The 18753-nt window shown below is 34.8% G+C and overlaps 1 protein-coding gene across 1 annotated transcript; it reads right to left on the bottom strand.

Annotated features, from left to right (window-relative positions):
- Positions 1-1429: 1429 nt before the first annotated feature.
- On the bottom strand, positions 1430-2931 carry LOC145139212 (protein FAR1-RELATED SEQUENCE 7-like). The gene is made up of 4 exons (XM_079073121.1): positions 2757-2931; positions 2273-2386; positions 1545-2095; positions 1430-1459 (listed from the first exon to the last, which is right to left on the bottom strand). Exons 1-4 carry the CDS (start codon positions 2929-2931, stop codon positions 1430-1432), a joined length of 870 nt encoding a protein of 289 aa, XP_078929247.1.
- Positions 2932-18753: the final 15822 nt, after the last annotated feature.

Genomic DNA, 18753 nt, shown 5'->3' with positions numbered 1-18753 from the left:
ATACTGGATTTTTTAGTAATTGGTGGCACGCAACACACATGTACCTTTTCTAGAAGCATAATTTCAATATCAACCATCATACCCTGAATAATTAAACTAAATAACAGAGGAATCATATATCAACACTAATTAACCTTAACAAAATCAATGAAATAAATGATGAGCCAGTATGCCCTCATCATTTGTTTTTTTTAATGAATCGATTTCTTATAATATTCAGTGGTATATGAAGCGAGAGTTTACCCTCCCTCATCGCTTCCCTTCTCTCACATTTGATAACTGCCAATTACTTGTTGGTTTTTTTCTTTTTCTTATCCTCTGACCAATGTACAACTGGGACTGCATTCTGTCCATACTATGAGGAAATTTTTTTGTATGATTATTTATTAACATAATCTCTACGTGAAATGACTCTTTTGTCCATGCATGCATTCAGGTGGGTAGCGGAAGAGGACACCACAATCAACTTCCTAACAATAAGAATGAAGAATATAATGCTAGTTGGGGTCAAAATAGAGAATTAAGTGGAGTGATGATTGATTAATACCCATACATGTTGGTCTTACTGTGTGCAGAAGAAACAGATGGGCCCATGACCTCTTGTCTAAAAGTTAATATGTTGTATGATGTTCATCGATATTGCACATACATGTATAAAGAGCATATAACTCTTTTTGTAACAAATATTCAATGAAATGGTGAAAATTTTGTTGTTGCATTATTAGTGTTTACATGATGTGGTTTGTTGTTCAAATCCCTCAAGCTTTAGTCTTAAGTGTCCTACTATTTTAACCAAAAATAGCAACCTACTTACATTTTTTTGACAAAAATAACAACTTGCTTATATTTTTTTAACATAAAAAGCCAAAATAGCATCCTATTTTTGTTTTTAACCCAATATAACATCCTACTTTCATTTTAACCCAATATAGCATCCTGCTTTCGTTTTTAACCCATAATAGCATCCTACTTTCGTTTTTAACCCATAATAGCAATCTACTTTCGTTTTTAACCCATCATAGCAATCTATTTTTGTTTTTAACCCATCATAGCAATCTATTTTCATTTTTAACCCATCATAGCAATCTATTTTCGTTTTTGACCAATAATAGCATCCTACTTACGTTTTTAACCCATAATAGCATCCTACTTATGCTTTTAACCCATAATAACTTACTACTTTCATTTTGAACACATAATTGAATCACACTTTCATTATTTACACATAATAGCTATCTACTTACATTTTAAACACAAAATAATATACTACTTTGATTATGAACAGATAGACCATTAACCATCCAAAATTTTCATTCCAAAACAGCATCAAACATTGTTTGGGTCCTAAACAAAAAAAAGGTAACCAAAACAGAATATTATGAAGCATTTATATTTTCCATTTGTCACAGAAACAACGCATCGCATCTCATCAATGTTTCTCTTGCACCGATTCGTCAGCCTGATACATGAAAAAATTAATAAATTGTTAATATACTTATAATACTTGTAAAATTTTCAAAAATTTAATGTAATGTTATAAGTACCTTTCTTTTTGAACAACTAGTAGCATAATGGCCCAATCCTTGACAATAAGAGCATGTTCGTTTTTTTGGCGCTTCTAAAAAAGACTTTATTCTACTTGCAGTTTTAGGACGCCCTTTTGTGTTAGTTGGACCAAGAGGATCCCGGATAGATAACTGAGGCATCATATCTACCTGTGAAATTCGCGCACAAGAAACTTGAGATGTATTTTCAATTGTAATAGATTTCTTCCGATTTTCTTGATCATCTAAAAGACTTATCAATATCTTATTGACTTTTTGTATCTCCGAAGGGGAGTCTTTTGCTTGTTCAATTAGTTTCGTGAAATTTGAACGGACACACCATAATGTTAAGGCACTAACGTCATTTCCATTGTTCATTTCTTCAAGACCGATTCTACCATTACCCACCTTATACCTAGCATTAAGAGTCCACCGATGTAAAATATAGCGACTAGGTAGTGTATTAACATGTCTCTTCTTCATCACATATAGGCTATGCTTGCATAAAATCCCATCCGTCTCATACTTAGAACACGAACATGTGACATTGACTTCATTAGAAAAACGAAAGGTCACAGAACGCCAATATGTTTTATCAATTTTTAGTTGCCCCACTCGATATTTGATTTCTTCAGTACTCTTGCTTATAGTCTCGTGAGTTAAATTGCTAGTAGCTTATGTCCATTCTTTCTTGAACATATCAAAAATCTTTCTAGTATAACACTCGCCTGCTTTTTCTTCGATTGGATGAAGAGAAGAAAGAACCGGTCTCGAGTTCATAGTCTTGAAGTCTTCATCTTCTTCGGCGGCCCTTCGAGACTCAACTGCTTTTTCATATTGCACTACAAATTCATTCAACATAGTCTTTGAGTTAACAAATCCATCAAAAAATGAATTAATACTCTCACTCCGTCCACTTGTAGTCATACCAGCCAAGAAAACATCCTTCAAGAAGGCTTTAGCCCAATGTATTCGTTGGTTATACATATCACTTATCCAACAATTGTTTTCCAATCTATGCTTATCACGTATAACTTCCCACCTGGTTTCAAATTCTTCAGTGGTGTCACTATTTACCCATTTTGTATATGATTCCTTAAAATCACTATAACGGGAAACATACGGTTTAATGTGTTCTTGTTCATGCTTCTTAATATGCCATGCACAAAACCGATGTCGAGTGTTTGGAAACACTTTTTTTTATTGCATTACCCATAGCTTTGTCTTGATCAGTAATTATTGCCTTCGGATATCTGCCAAACATACACTTGAGGAAATGCTCAAATAACCATTCAAAAGTTTCTTCTTTTTCGTTTTCTAGCAACGCTCCACCAAAAAGTATAGATTGCCCATGATGATTAACACCAACAAAAGGAGCAAAAGGCATCTTGAATTTAGTATAGGCGTCTCTTGATCTTCCATCAGCCCAAAATATATTTTTAGGAGACCCATCATCACACAAATCCACATAAAAGTATTGGTCATTATCCAATAAGGCTTTAGATTGGAAATGTTTTATAAGTCCATAGAACTCCTTTCATCTGTATTGTTTTTGTTGCTCAGATAAGACATCAACACACTGCTTTGAAGTAACATCAGCCACGGTTGAGGTTTTCATTCCATTAATAGCCTTTTTAACATGACAAGGTCTCAATCCTGCTTGACCTAGTTGCACTATAAGAGATTTACATTCCATTGTACGATGGAACTTGCCATGAGATCGATGCTTCATCACCTTCGTTGGTGTCATGCTCAAATCATGATTGTGTGTGTCTTTAAATGAGTCTACAAACCATTTACCATCCTTCATTTTTGAAATTCGAAGTTCGGCTTTACATCCGGTTCTAACATCTCTACGACGCTTTTTCTCAATTCCACTTGAATCATTGTCGTTTAACCGTTTAAAACCTTCTTTACCGCATACATATATCTTCCGATAAGGCTCCTTTGTCGTCTTATGTTTAAATGTGGTATCAATACGTATACCAAATCCATGTAAAAACGCATAATCATTATAAAATGTATATGCATCATCAGGTGTATCGAAAACCTTTCCCACTATACTTTCATCATTACCTTTACCTTCATCACATTCTGCCATTCCATTTGCTTCATTATCATCAATAACATGTGTTTTTGTAGGTTGATCAACTTCTTCAATTTCAACCGCCATTCCATTTGCTTCATTATCATCAATAACATGTGTTTTTGTAGGTTGATCAACTTCTTCAATTTCAACCATCATGACCTGTAATTAAGTTAAATATGCAGAGGAATCATATATAAAGACTAATTAACCTGAGCAAAATGGAAATATATTAAATTGGTAAAACTAATGCATACAAGTTGATTAAAAAATCAACTGATTAACATCATTAATACAATCTATGTTTCCTAACGTGAGGAGTACATGTAAAAACAAAAAATTAATGGAATTAATGGTTACAAGATGATGAATCGTGAATTCCATTATCACCATTAATGTATATAAGATGCCATCGAAATATATTAGTAAAAATAATGCATACACGTTGATTAAATACTCAATTGATTAACGCCATTATTGCAATATATGCTTCCTCCCGTGAGAAGTAAATAAAAAACATGAAATTAATGGAACTAGCAGTTACAAGATCAAACATGAATTCCATTAACAACCATTAATGTATACCTGAACCCTAATAAGGTATATTAGGTTCAAGATAAACAAAATAAAAATAAAGAATTTATAAGTTTGATGTCGTAATTACCAGTTTTGCATAAGCAACACCAATCACTTGATAAGTAAAATTCGTGATCAATAGAAGCCAATCGATTGCTAATAATCACGACAAACAATCGTTTAAGAGATTAAGAAAATAGAACTAGTCGATTAAGAAAACAGCAACAGTCGACGGTAACAAGCACGTATTTGTGAAATAATTTTGGAAGTTGTTTTCTTAATTAAAATTAAGAATAATTAGATTCGTAGAAAATCAATTGGACGTGATTTCATTAGATAGCAAGGTAAAACGACGCAGTATAAGGTTTAGGTATATAAGCTTATATAGGGTTGTTAGGTATATTCACTTTTCCCATATATATATATATATATATATATATATATATATATATATATATATATATATATATATATATATCTATATATATATATATATATATATATATATATATATATATTTAGGAAGTATACGTCGTCCTGATCCAGAAAATATAAATTTCGTCGAAATCCGAATCCGTATGAATTAGATATGATTTTTATAAGATATAAAAGTCAGCCGCGCACAATTAACGAATGTATGACGTAAAAAGCTATGAAGAGAACGGTTGACTTTTAGCTAATGCGACCAAAATGAAAATCGTAGTACTCCTTAAAATAAGAATTTTGAGAAAAAGAATGTCAAAAATGGAGTCCGTACGAGAGAGTTATGATTTTAGCAAAATCATTTAATTTTATAAAAAATGGACAAAAATATAAATTCAAAATTAGCCGACGGAGTCTAAACGAAAGTTGTAGATCTCGTCGATAGCTACGCGTGGATATAAAGAACGTCAAAAACGGAGTTCGTATGAACGAGTTATAATTTTTAATAGCACATTTACGTATTAAAATAAAGTGTAAATCATATATACGTATACATATGTATACATATGTATATATCGTTAGAAAGGTATCGACGACACGGTTGTTATAAGACTAGTGTTGAGTACTTTCGACATTAGTTTAGTACAAATATTATTAAATCTATTTAAAATAGTATTATAAAGGGGGTGTTTAGTTATTTATATAACTATAAGGTCATTAAGTAACTATTGAGGGTAGTTTTTGAAAATTCAATCACTATAAATAAGAGCCTCTAGCTCTCATATTTCTTGCACCATTCTCTTGATTCAAGAGTCTTTCCCTTCTTATCCCCGGGGCATTTCGGTCCTTCGTGATTCAACTTCTCTTTCTGTAGATTTAGTATAGTAAGGTAAGCGCTGAAGCGCTGCAAGAATCTTTCTTAGAAAGATTCAGCGACGAAGTTCTGTCCCTGCAGAGTCCGGCTCCTAGCTAAGTAAGTTATGCTATCCTACTTTAAAAATAGCTTGTAATATCGTTATTATGAACCTATAAATAAAATTTATCAGTGATTCAAAGTCGTTATACTGATTGAACTACTTACGGGAGAGGTGTTTAGAATGGTCACGTTGGGTTTGGTTGTTGGATTTCAGAAAAGCTATATGCCGAAATGGTCCTGCCTCCCAACTGTCCTGCCTGGCTGATCCTTACTTGATAGATCATGAAGTAGACTCCGAGTTAATGACGAATCTAGACTAATAATTAGTCGCAATAAATATTAGACTAAAATCTAGTGGTGATAATACTAGGTTTTGTCGAAGGAAATCATATTGTTAAGAAGCGAAGCGCTGCTCGAATTTCGAGTCGTCACTGTAACAAGTGAGTGCATAGTTATTTTCATCTTACACATAGATATGAAGTATTTTATATAAATTACGTGTTATGTGTGTATATTGTTTGAATACTTGCTGTCTATGCTGGATGAAACGTTTTATACATGTTTTAAATGATCTAAATTGTATATGTGTTTTATATCTACAAAATGTGTTGGGTAAAATATGGGTAGATTAGAGGTGAGATAAATGATGAGCGATGAAAGATGAGATAAATGATGAGCGGTGAAAGATGAGATGAATGATGAGCGATGATATATGAGTGATAAAATATGGTGCGAAGCGATGACCTAAGCGACGAGCCAAAGCGATGAGCCAAAACGATGAGACAAAGAGATGAGCCAAAGCGATGAGCCAAAACGATGAGCCAAACGATGAGCCAAACGATGAACCAAGCGATGGCCTCGTCATCTAGCAGAGTATGAATGACAACCACGGACTATTCTAGACAGTCTAGTGGAACACTAGCAGGCTCGCAACCTGTAGGTGTTGTGAACGATGTGTTCACCCGGTGTACTCTAAAAACCCATTGACAGGTATTACGAGTGGACTCTCGAAAACGATATTGTCAATAAACGAGATAAACTCTAGCGACTATGCAGACTTAGTGCCGATTCCTTAGGATACTCCTTAGGAATGAATGAACGAGGAATAGCTGAATCTTAGGGTAGATCATTAAGAGTAAAGAAGATAATGGGGATGGGTAATTGGGTTGATTGTTTGATGTTTAACATAATAATTATATTATTGTGGGTTGAAAACCCTATGTACTCACCAGGTTTCCCAACCTGACCCACTCAAGCTTATTTGTATCACAGGTGTCGATATGAAGCTACTTTACACTGAGGGATTTAAAAGAGATGTAGATCACTAGTGTAAATGAATGTAAGTTTTGTTTATGCTTATGTTTCTATATTGACGATGACATCCCAAATGTTTTAAAATGGATAAAAATATGTTGAAAATATACGATCTGATTACCACGAATAAAGGCTCGGATACCAGTTACTGGGTGACAGATATATATATTTAAGGAGATAAGATGCGAAAAAAAATAAGAAGTGCGGAATAAATATAAACTGGAAAGCTATAAATGACTGAAAGCTATAAATGAAATAAATGGCAGTATTTAAATGACGTAAAGTTGTAATAAAATATATAAATATATAAATATATATAAAGTCGGTTCGTCAATAAATTGACTGAACTGGTTTAGAATTGGACTGGATCTTAATAGACTGTGTCTCTATTTGTTCAAAGTTCAATCCGGTAAGTAACAATAAGTTCTTTTTATGTAACAATGAATTGTTTACAAAACGATACAAAATACACGGGTAATGTTTTTTTTTTGTATGTGGGTATGGGGTTTTTTAAGGTGATTTGATGAGGTTGAAGTGGGTATTTTGAGGGTGGTAGAAGGTATAATAAGGTTGTAGTTTTGGTGGTATAAGGTAACAAAGAGGGTGATGTTGAAAGAGCTTTGGGTGGTTACGAATATAGATTTTCGTAGTAAATCTCTCTGGATAGCCAATTCTCTCTCACGTCTCTCTGGGGTTTCCAGTGGTCAAAAAAATCGAGGAAAATTCCTGGATGTAGGTAAGGTCCTGAATAATTTGCGGTGAAAATCTCTCCTGTATTATCTTGTTGAGTTGTGCTCGGTGATTTGTTTCTTAACTTGCAAATTCTGATGTCGAAAAACAGCAAGGTGATGATGGTTGTGGTGATTTGAAAGGGTTTTTGGAGGAGGTTTAAGGAGGGTATTTGGAGGGTGTTTGGAGAGTATTTTGAGGTTGGCTATGTGTTTATTCTTCTGGAGATGAGAGAGTAATAGGAGATATATTACAAGGAAACACAAAACACTTAAACTCTTACAATTCACTCACTCAAACTTACTCACGTACATGCATGTATTTATGCAGAAATGAAGCTAGCAACCTTTCTTAGTTTAAGGAAAAGTAATGGAAAAGTTGGTTGAAAGCTGGAAAGGATGAGAGCTGTGGGTTTTCTTCTTTTGCGCCGTCTTTGCTTTCTTTCCTCACAGCACACACACACATGCACGATGGTAATAGCTTTGGTGGAGTTGTGGCAGAAGAATAGAAAGTTGGAAGAGTGCATGTGGCTGGGGACATTTGCTTTTGAGTTGATTACTTTCCAATATATATATATATATATATATATATATATATATATATATATATATGATATACAACATAGATATGTATAACATATATACATATACATACAATATATATGATATATAATCTCGTGGGTATCTTGCATGCTTCTTTCATATATATATATATATATATATATATATATATATATATACACGATACATGTATATATATATATATATATATATATATACTATTCATTCGTGGGATATGCATGGGTTTTCATCGAGTGAATTTGGTTACGCGGGTGTTGAGCGGGTCGCATGCATGGTCGCATGCACAACTGAACTAGCGATCTGAATAGCTGAAGTGAAGAACTCGATCTACGTGGTCATGACGCGGGCCGCGGGTAGGGTCGCGTAAGGCATTAAGTTTTGGACCTGAATGAAACAAGATCGAAATGCATCATGTGCGGTTTGGGCTCGGGCCGCGGGTCAGGTCGCTGGACCTGATCAGTTTTGTGCGGTTTGTCATGCGGGTCGAGTCGGGTTCGTGAATCATCTTGCTTTGGTTTGATTTGTTTTTGATCTTGTATTCGGGTTTGCAAGCGGTTTGAGTTGCATGACTTGAGTCTCGAAATTCTTATCTTCATGCGGTTTGAGACTCGTCGAGTTGTGAATTTACGTCTTTGCGTTTTTGTCATTCATATGTTTTCGTATATGCCGTTTTGATTACGCATTGATTCATCCTGAAATAACTGATAATATTTGTTAGATAATATCAAAACAGTTCGTCTTGTTTCAGTGATGGTCACATAAAAAACATTATTCAACAATTTCCCCCTATGTGATCATTAATGAAATAAGGGCAAATATTATCACATTAACAATTTTAATCTTGAAGATTTGGGAAAAAGGTTTTGTCAATGATAAGATATATATAAAACCTATGTAATCGTTTTGAAAGTTTGTGACTTGGTTTTTCATATCTTATGTTTTGAAAAAAAAAACTTTGAAGAATGTTTGCTTCCGAATCAAAGTCTCGGGTTCGGTTATCAAAGGGTAGCCATATATGTATCTAAAGAAATTTCTTAAGATTTTATAGCATTATTTCTGACGACAAGTGGTCTAACAGGTCGATTCAGATGAACGCTCATAGATATAGCTCACACTTCACTTGGGTGTTTGGTTGTTTTGGCAGCAGAACAAGTTAATGATCACTAAAAATGAGTGATATCTCTCTCTGACGACTCACACTCATATTGGAGGTGTTCAGCTATGCTTTTCCTGTAAGTCACTTAGTCTCATTATTAGATAATCAATCACATAAGACTGGTTTCGGCATTACTCAGTGAGTTTCTTCATTCATGCCATTAACGTTCACTCTCTCTCCGTCGGGAAATACATGTAGAGGGGTTTAGCAATTTTCATAGTGCAGTTTGCAACTAAGAATCTTCAGTGATGAAGGCTACAGTATCCCGGGAAATCCATTGTTGTTGCAGCTTCTTCTTTGATAATATCCTGTTTGTTGATCAATATCGATTTATTGTAAAAAGATATTTTGTTTTAGCATTGAGAATTTGCTACATTTGAGACCTTTTTAAGAGTATTTGACTTGAGTGATTGAGATATCTTCTTTTGTGAAAAATGGTTAAAACAAATCGCGGGATTTTATGATTTTTGTTTTGAAATAACCATTTGGTTGAAAGTTTGTTTGAAAATACCAAATATAGAATATATTTTTTTTGTTTTGTTTGGTATATCTTTATTGAATCCATTTGTTTTCTTGTTGATTTGTCTTTGAGGATTGGATGTTGATAGATATTTGTTTTTCCTTTGGTTTTCTTGTAAGGATATGTCGTTGTTTGCTTGATGGATCATGGGATCGCAAGTCTTCATTTTTGGTTGGCTTTTATCTAGGTAGGGATAGGTGGCATAAAAGACAGTTTGTCTAGTATGTAAGAAATGAATGTATCGTCCCTGGTCATTTTGATATCTAAGCAAAAATGAGACCGTGACAAGGTATAAAGTGGTATACCTTATAAGCAATAGTGACACACCTAAGCTCACAAGAAATGATTTCCACAATGATTTAGATCGACGAGGCACAAATTCTCACATGGGTTTTTGTTTTCATCTGAACCTCCTAACCTTATGTCCCTTGATTGTTTAAAATCGTCAATAATGAAATAAAATCGAAGGAAATAAAGTTATATACATTATGAAAAGTAGGATATTTGAACCTTCACTCCAATTGAGAATCAATATGACTTAAAATCTTCATCGAGCATAAGCATATGAAAATTAAGTCAAGAGAAGATTAATCACAAGGTTCTATAAAAGCTTATTATGGCAAGTCTTTTATTAATTTTTTTTGAAGATTTGTTTTTCTGAATGTTTTTGGAAATATTGGTTATTTGAATGTTTTTGGTATTTTTTAAAAGGAAAGCAATTTTCAATTGTTTTTGAATTTTCCTTTTGAATGAAAGTAAACACACTTTTGTACAAACAAAAAGTAAAAGTTTAAGGATAGATGTTATCTGGATTTAACATTCCTAGACGGCCTAGGAAGTATTGAAACTTTGTTTCATCGAGAGCCTTAGTGAAGACATCGGCAATTTGATCTTCGGTGTTGATGAAGTGCAATTCGATATGACCCTTTTGAATGTTGTCTTTGATGAAATGATATCGAATGTCGATGTGCTTTGTCATGGAATGGTGAACGGGATTGTGAGAAATGGCAATTGCACTGGTTGAGTCACAAAATATGGGAATTTGTGAAATTTTGAAGCCATAGTCTCGCAGTTGAGTTTGCATCCATATGACTTGCGAACAACAGCTGGCGGCAGCGACGTATTCAGCTTCTGCTGTTGATGTGGATACACAAGTCTGTTTCTTTGAAGTCCAACTCACTAGTCTACCTCCTAGGAATTGACAGCTACCAGATGTACTCTTTCTATCTAACTTGCATCCTCCATAGTCTGAGTCGGTGAAAGCGTTCAGCTGAAAATCGGATTTAGCTGGATACCAAAGGCCAAGTTTGGGAGTGCCTTTTAGGTATTTGAAGATGCGTTTCACAGCAACTACATGGGATTCCATAGGATTTGCTTGGTATCTGGCACAGACACATGTAGAAAACATGATGTCAGGTCTGCTGGCAGTGAGGTATAAGAGTGATCCGATCATTCCACGATATCTTTTATGATCAACAGGTTTGTCATTTAAGTCTGCATCGATTTTGTATCCAAAAGCCATTGGGGTTTTTGCGGTATTGGATTTGTCCATTGAAAAGCGAGTGAGTAGGTTTTTGACATAATTCTCTTGGTTGATGAAAATGCCATCAGTTGACTGTTTGATTTGAAGTCCGAGAAAAGTAGTCATCTCCCCAATCATGCTCATTTCAAATTTGCTTTTCATTAGATCTACAAACTTAATACTCAAAGATTCATCAGTAGAACCGAAAATAATGTCATCAACATATATTTGTACGATTAAAAGATGTTTATTATAGATTTTACGAAAGAGGGTTTGATCGATTGAACCTCTTTTAAAACCTGATTCTTCGAGAAAGGTTGTCAATGTGGCATACCAGGCTCGGGGTGCTTGTTTCAAGCCATAGACAGCTTTCTGCAATTTGAAGCTGTGATCAGGAAATTTGGGATCTTCGAAACCTGGTGGTTGTTGGATGTATACATCGCGATCTAACTCTCCATGTAGGAATGCACATTTAACATCCATTTGGAATACTTTGAAGTTCTTATGTGCAGCATATGCAAGAAAGATGCGAATTGCTTCAATTCTGGCAACTGGAGCATATGTTTCATCGTAGTCGATTCCTTCTTGTTGTGAATATCCTTTGACTACGAGACGTGCCTTGTTTCGACAAACGATTCCTTGATCGTCAGTTTTGTTTCTGAATACCCATCTTGAACCTATAACAGAAACATCGGGTGGGGTAGGGACAAGATTCCATACGTCATTTCTTTCAAATTCTTCTAGCTCTTCTTGCATAGCTTTTACCCAGTCTGGATCTTTGAGAGCAGAATGTATGGTTTTGGGTTCAGTCATGGATAAGAAGGCTCCAAATAAACAATCATTAGAAGTTGCGGCTCTAGTTTGGATGCCTGAGTTTGGATCTCCGATGATTTGGTCAGTTGGGTGGTTTCTGGTCCATTTTATTAAGCGATTCTCTTCCGCTATAATAATTGGAATTTCAATATCCCATTGTTCTTCTCCGGGAGTTTCATCTTGGAATAGGTTTGAAGGTTTCCTCATAAATGATGCATCGGGATTGTTTTGGATATTTGGGGATGGGGTATTTAAAGGAGGATTTGGTGTTTGTTCCAATGAAGAAGTATGTGTAGGTGGTTCCCCCTCGAATTGATCTGCATCATTTCGGTTTGTTTGTGGAGTTCCTTCAGTGGTTGTTCATGTAGAATCAATAGAAGTAGTTAGAAGTTCAGAATTGTAAGCGGTTTTGGGTTGTTCAAAAAGTAAATCAAGATCGATTTCAATATCTCTGTCAGGAGAAGGTGTTTGTTGAATTGGATTTTGAAAAATATTATCGATCATTTTTGAACCAAAATGTTCACGATCCAATTTCCTGACATAAAATTCATCGAAATGAACATCGGTACTTTCTTCAATTACTCTGGTACGTTTGTTCAGTACTCGATAAGCAGCTGAAGAAAATGAGTAACCAAGGAAAATTCCTTCGTCCGACCTTGATTCAAATTTTGAGAGGTGGTCTTTATTGTTCTTTATGAAGCATCGACAACCAAAAATATGGAAAAATTTGATGTTTGGTTTTCGGTTGTTAATGACTTCATATAGTGTTTTATGAAGATGTTTATGGATTAAGGAACGATTTTGAGTGTAGCAAGCTGTGGCTATTGCTTCTGCCCAGAAGTATTGTGGCAGATCAGCGAAGATAAGCATTGATATTGCAGCTTCACATAGAGTTCTGTTCCTTCTTTCGACAACTCCGTTCTGTTGTGGAGTGTATGGGGCTGAGAAGTTATGTTCAATTCCTTTGTCTTTGAGAAATGAATCTAGAGTCTTGTTTTTGAACTCTAAACCATTATCACTTCGGATTCTTCGAACAGGTCGTTTGAGCTTCAGTTCGATTTGTTTTATGAAGTTGATCATCTCTTCAGGTGCTTCTGATTTTAGTCTTAAGAAGAAGACCCAAGTAAAGCGCGAGAAGCCATCAACGACAACAAGAATGTACTTCTTCCCTTGTATGGTTTGGGTTTTGGCAGGGCCACAAAGGTCTATGTGCAGCAATTCTAGTGGTTCGGATACACTAGATTCTGAGATGCTTTTGTGAGTGGATTTGGAAAGTTTTCCCTTTTCACATGCAGCACACGGAGTTTCATTATCAAGCTTCAGAAGTGGCAGTCCTCTAACAAGATCATCGCCGATCAGTTTGTTGATGTACCCAAAGTTTAGATGGGAAAGGCGGCGGTGCCATAACCAACTGATATCTGCTGGGGCTTTTGATAGCAGACATATATCGGGTTTACCATAGATAAGATCCATGTCAAGTGGATACATATTTCCGGCACGGTAAGAATCAACAATGATTTCTTTGGTTTTGGCATCCATGATCAAGCTTCTTTGTTTGGTGAATAGGACTTCAAGATTGTTATCACACAGTTGAGAAACACTGATGAGGTTGTGTTTCAGGTCATCGACATAGGCAACTTTCTTTATGGTGGAGTTACCATTTGTTATGTTTCCATAACCCTTGATTTTTGCCGTCATGTTGTTGCCGAAGGTAACGTCTTGATTGGTTTGGGTGGGTTTGAAGTCACGAAGGTAGTTTCGGTTTCCTATCATATGCTTGGAGCAGCCACTATCAATATACCATGTATCATCCTTGGGTTCTCCAGCATTAGATACCTGCAATTTAGACAGAAGATTTAGGTACCCAAATCTGAATGGGTCCTGGTTTGTTAGTTGTTTTTATTTTGGGTTTTTTGTTTACTGAACTTCTTGTAGCATTTGACTTCATATTGCTATAAGAGTTTGGTTTATAAGGATGGAATGGTTGAGGTTTGATTTTATTTATCAAATTTTCCCAAAAAGTGATTTGTTTCTGAAAATTCGTTGGTTGATAAAATCTGTGATTTGGTGAATGATATCCTAGATGTGAATTTTTTTTTTGAAAAGTTCTCTTCATATCTGGGATGTGATTGGCGGTTATGAAAGGCTTTTTGAAGATGATGTTTTGAAACTTTCTGATTTGGTCATTTTTGAAAGTTCCTTGAATTTTTAAAGGTGATCTCTTGAAAGCGGTTTTCAAAAGGTTTTTTGAAAAGGTTTTGGTTTTTGTTTGGAAACCTGTTTTTGAGGTATGACGTATGGTTTAACAGGTTTCTTTGGTTTGTTTTCAAAAGCCTTTGGTTTGTTAAGTGGGGTTATGGTTGCTTCATTGGTATGTTTGATTTGGTTTGTTGAAGAACTAGCAGAGTTTGTTTCAGATTTTACAACTCTTTTGATAGACTTTTTGGAAACAGTGAAAGCAGTGTCATCTGGGCTACAGTTGATAACTGTTTCGTCATCTGAATCTTCCTCATTAGCAGATGTGAAAAGATCTGGAAGAGTGGATTCAGAGTTTTCACAAATTGTCATGTTTTCTTGTTTAGCTAGTTCATTTTCAAAGGATTCTCTTCCAATTCCTGGTCTGTAATTCGTATCAATTTTGCCAGTTCCTAAGGTGTTTGCTTTGGTGAAAACATTATCACTTAGTTTTCTAGCAATTTTGATAGAATTCATATTCCATATCAATCTTTTGTTTTCAGATTCAAGAAAATTGGTTTGGTTTAAAGAATCAGTCAGTTTTTCATTTAAAGTTTTGTATTTTTCAGTTGATTCTTGAAAGTTTTGTTTCAACTGAAGGATTTCCTTTTCTAAAACATCTTTTGTTTCAGAGGAAATGACTGACTGATTTTTTTGTTCCAAATCCTTTTTCTGAATTAGGGTTTGATTTAATTGTTCCAAGACGTGATTATAATCTTCTGATTTTCTTTCAACGTCTCTTTCCAATTTGTTCTTTATCCTTGTTGATTCTCCAAATTTGAGTTGCAAGGTTTGTAACTCAGATTTGCAGATATCGGAATTGATCATTGTGTCATGATATTTTTTGAGATCAGCTTCTAGACTTTTCTCAATCTTGGTTATATGGGACTCAAAAATTGATTTCGAAAGACCAAGTTCAGAGATCATAGACCATACCTGTTCTATGACGTTTGGAGCTCTTGAAGGTCTATCAACACCAACTACGAAACAGAAGTTTGATTGTGTTGGTTCATTGTCAGCTTCGTCTTCAGAAGTTGGCCAGTATTCCACGTTTGGTTCATGGATTGCCATCAATGCTCTTTGCTTATCTTGATTTTCCTGTTTCTTTAATTCATCGGCTTTTTGAGCGTAGTATGCTGAGTCTTTGACTTTGGTTTTGTTTTTGGCTCGGCATTCTCTGGCATAGTGATTAGTTCCTTTGCAGTTGTGACAAATGATCACTTCTTCATCACTGTCATCCTTTTGACTTTTAATCGGAAGTCTTTCAGGAGCTTGAGTTTGGATTTGTTGGGAAGATTGGGAAGGGTTCTGTTGGAATCCAAAATTTTGGTTGTTTTGAAAGCCATTGTTTTGATTAGTGTAACCTTGATTTTGGAATCCTCTGTTTTGGTTTTGAAAACTGTTGTTTTGGTTATTGTTATGATGACTTGAGTTGGGATTGTTTTGAAATCCCTGGTTTTGAAAACCTTGGTTTGAATTGTTTTGGAAGGAAGGTCTTTGAAAATTTTGTCCAAAATAAGGTCTTGGTTGAAAACCTGAGTTGTTTTGAACAGGTTGAGGTCTTGGTTGAAATCCAGAATTATTTTGTCCAAATGATGGTCGGTTTTGAAAATTTGGTTTAAAATTCGATTGACCGTGATTTGGAATAAATCTCTGGAGGTTTGTGTTTGCTACCAAAGCACACAGTTGTTGGTAGTCTGCTTCATCATTTAAATCAGATTGATCAAAAGAATTGTTCAAAAAGGGTTGGTTTTGAAAAGATGTCTGATTAAAATGATTGAAGTTTTGTTCATTAAAAGGTGTTTGGTTTTGAGAAGATGTGGAAACAAGAGCAAGTGGTCCTCCAAAAGCTGTAGTGGTTGGTGGGTCAATCGAGGATTCATACGATTGAAGTTCTCCATACAAATTGTATAAAGTTTCAGTATGAATGGCTGGATTTCCCTGAATGATGAGTTTAACCATCTTCCAGCTTTCGTAAAGATTGTTTAGAAACTTGAGATTTATCTCGTGTTGTGTCTTTTTGATGCCCAAATTGTTCATTTTTACCATGATAAAATTGAACCTATCATGAGAATCATGGATGGTTTCTGATGAAAGCATTTTGAAATTATCGAATTCATTCAAAACAGATGTTCTTTTGTTTCCGATAATTCTTTTATTTCCACAAAAACGATTTTTTAAATTTTCCCAGATTTGATTTGCAGTCAACAGTATTATGTCATCCATTTGACTTAGAATACTGTGGGGAATTCCAGACACAAGTTCCTTTTTGGCTTGGAGTTGCAGCCTTTTTTCGGTTTCAGCAAGAGTTGCTTGATTTGTAACAAGAGTAGTCATGTCTTCTGGAGTAATATATGTTCCTTCTACACAATTCCAGACATTTTCATTTATGGAGTTGAGATGAAGATTCATACGGCCAACCCATGAATTATACTCTTCGGGAATAAGTATGGGTGCCCGTGAACCAGATCCCAAGCTGTTAGCAATAGAAACAGAGTTCATGTTGGAATAATTAGCAGAAGACATAATAATTTTTTTGTTTTTGAAAGGATTTTGAATAAGTGATATTAAAATGAAATTTTTAAAGAAACGCTAATGGAAGGTTTTTAAAAAATAACGCTAACCAAAGGTTTTCGACAAAAATTTCAAAGTAAATCACACAAGCTCTGATACCAATTGTTGAAAATATACGATCTGATTACCACGAATAAAGGCTCGTATACCAGTTACTGGGTGACAGATATATATATTTAAGGAGATAAGATGCGAAAAAAAAAAATAAGAAGTGCGGAATAAATATAAACTGGAAAGCTATAAATGACTGAAAGCTATAAATGAAATAAATGGCAGTATTTAAATGACGTAAAGTTGTAATAAAATATATAAATATATAAATATATATAAATTCGGTTCGTCAGTAAATTGACTGAACTGGTTTAGAATTGGACTGGATCTTAATAGACTGTGTCTCTATTTGTTCAAAGTCCAATCCGGTAAGTAACAATAAGTTCTTTTTATGAAACAATGAATTGTTTACAAAACGATACAAAATACACGGGTAATATTTTTTTTTTGTATGTGGGTATGGGGTTTTTTAAGGTGATTTGATGAGGTTGAAGTGGGTATTTTGAGGGTGGTAGAAGGTGTAATAAGGTTGTAGTTTTGGTGGTATAAGGTAACAAAGAGGGTGATGTTGAAAGAGCTTTGGGTGGTTACGAATATAGATTTTCGTAGTAAATCTCTCTGGATAGCCAATTCTCTCTCGCGTCTCTCTGGGGTTTCCAGTGGTCAAAAAAATCGAGGAAAATTCGTGGATGTAGGTAAGGTCCTGAATAATTTGCGGTGAAAATCTCTCCTGTATTATCTTGTTGAGTTGTGCTTGGTGATTTGTTTCTTAACTTGCAAATTCTGATGTCGAAAAACAGCAAGGTGATGATGGTTGTGGTGATTTGAAAGGGTTTTTGGAGGAGGTTTAAGGAGGGTATTTGGAGGGTGTTTGGAGAGTATTTTGAGGTTGGCTATGTGTTTATTCTTCTAGAGATGAGAGAGTAATAGGAGATATATTACAAGGAAACACAAAACACTTAAACTCTTACAATTCACTCACTCAAACTTACTCACGTACATGCATGTATTTATGCAGAAATGAAGCTAGCAACCTTTCTTAGTTTAAGGAAAAGTAATGGAAAAGTTGGTTGAAAGCTGGAAAGGATGAGAGCTGTGGGTTTTCTTCTTTTGTGCTGTCTTTGCTTTCTTTCCTCACAGCACACACACACATGCACGATGGTAATAGCTTTGGTGGAGTTGTGGCAGAAGAATAGAAAGCTGGAAGAGTGCATGTGGCTGGGGACATTTGCTTTTGAGTTGATTACTTTCCAATATATATATGTATATACGATTTATATATATATATATATATATATATATATATATATATATATATGACATACAACATAGATATGTATAACATATATACATATACATACAATATATATGATATATAATCTCGTGGGTATCTTGCATGCTTCTTTCATATATATATATATATATATATATATATATATATATATATATATACGATACATGTATATATATATATATATATATATATATAATACTATTCATTCGTGGGATATGCATGGGTTTTCATCGAGTGAATTTGGTTACGCCGGTGTTGAGCGGGTCGCATGCATGGTCGCATGCACAACTGAACTAGCAATCTGAATAGCTGAAGTGAAGAACTCGATCTACGTGGTCATGGCGCGGGCCGCGGGTAGGGTCGCGTAAGGCATTAAGTTTTGGACCTGAATGAAACAAGATCGAAATGCATCATGTGCG

Source organism: Lactuca virosa, chromosome 9 (assembly GCF_052849685.1).
Source record: "Lactuca virosa cultivar CGN04683 chromosome 9, Lactuca_virosa_CGN04683_v6, whole genome shotgun sequence".
In the NCBI taxonomy this organism is placed as follows: domain Eukaryota; kingdom Viridiplantae; phylum Streptophyta; class Magnoliopsida; order Asterales; family Asteraceae; genus Lactuca; species Lactuca virosa.
Note: the sequence above shows the minus strand (reverse complement) of the source record. Positions and strands in the feature narration are given on the sequence as shown.

What these genes read in the sequence shown, in the direction of transcription:
- LOC145139212 (XM_079073121.1), bottom strand. Translation starts at nt 2,931, where the DNA reads ATGCCTTTTGCTCCTTTTGTTGGTGTTAATCATCATGGGCAATCTATA. An exon ending in TGATCAAGACAAAGCTATGG is followed by an intron (nt 2,387 to 2,756) that starts GTAATGCAATAA and finishes ATGAATTTGTAG; the next exon opens with TGCAATATGAAAAAGCAGTT. An exon ending in TCCAATCGAAGAAAAAGCAG is followed by an intron (nt 2,096 to 2,272) that starts GCGAGTGTTATA and finishes TTTCTAATGAAG; the next exon opens with TCAATGTCACATGTTCGTGT.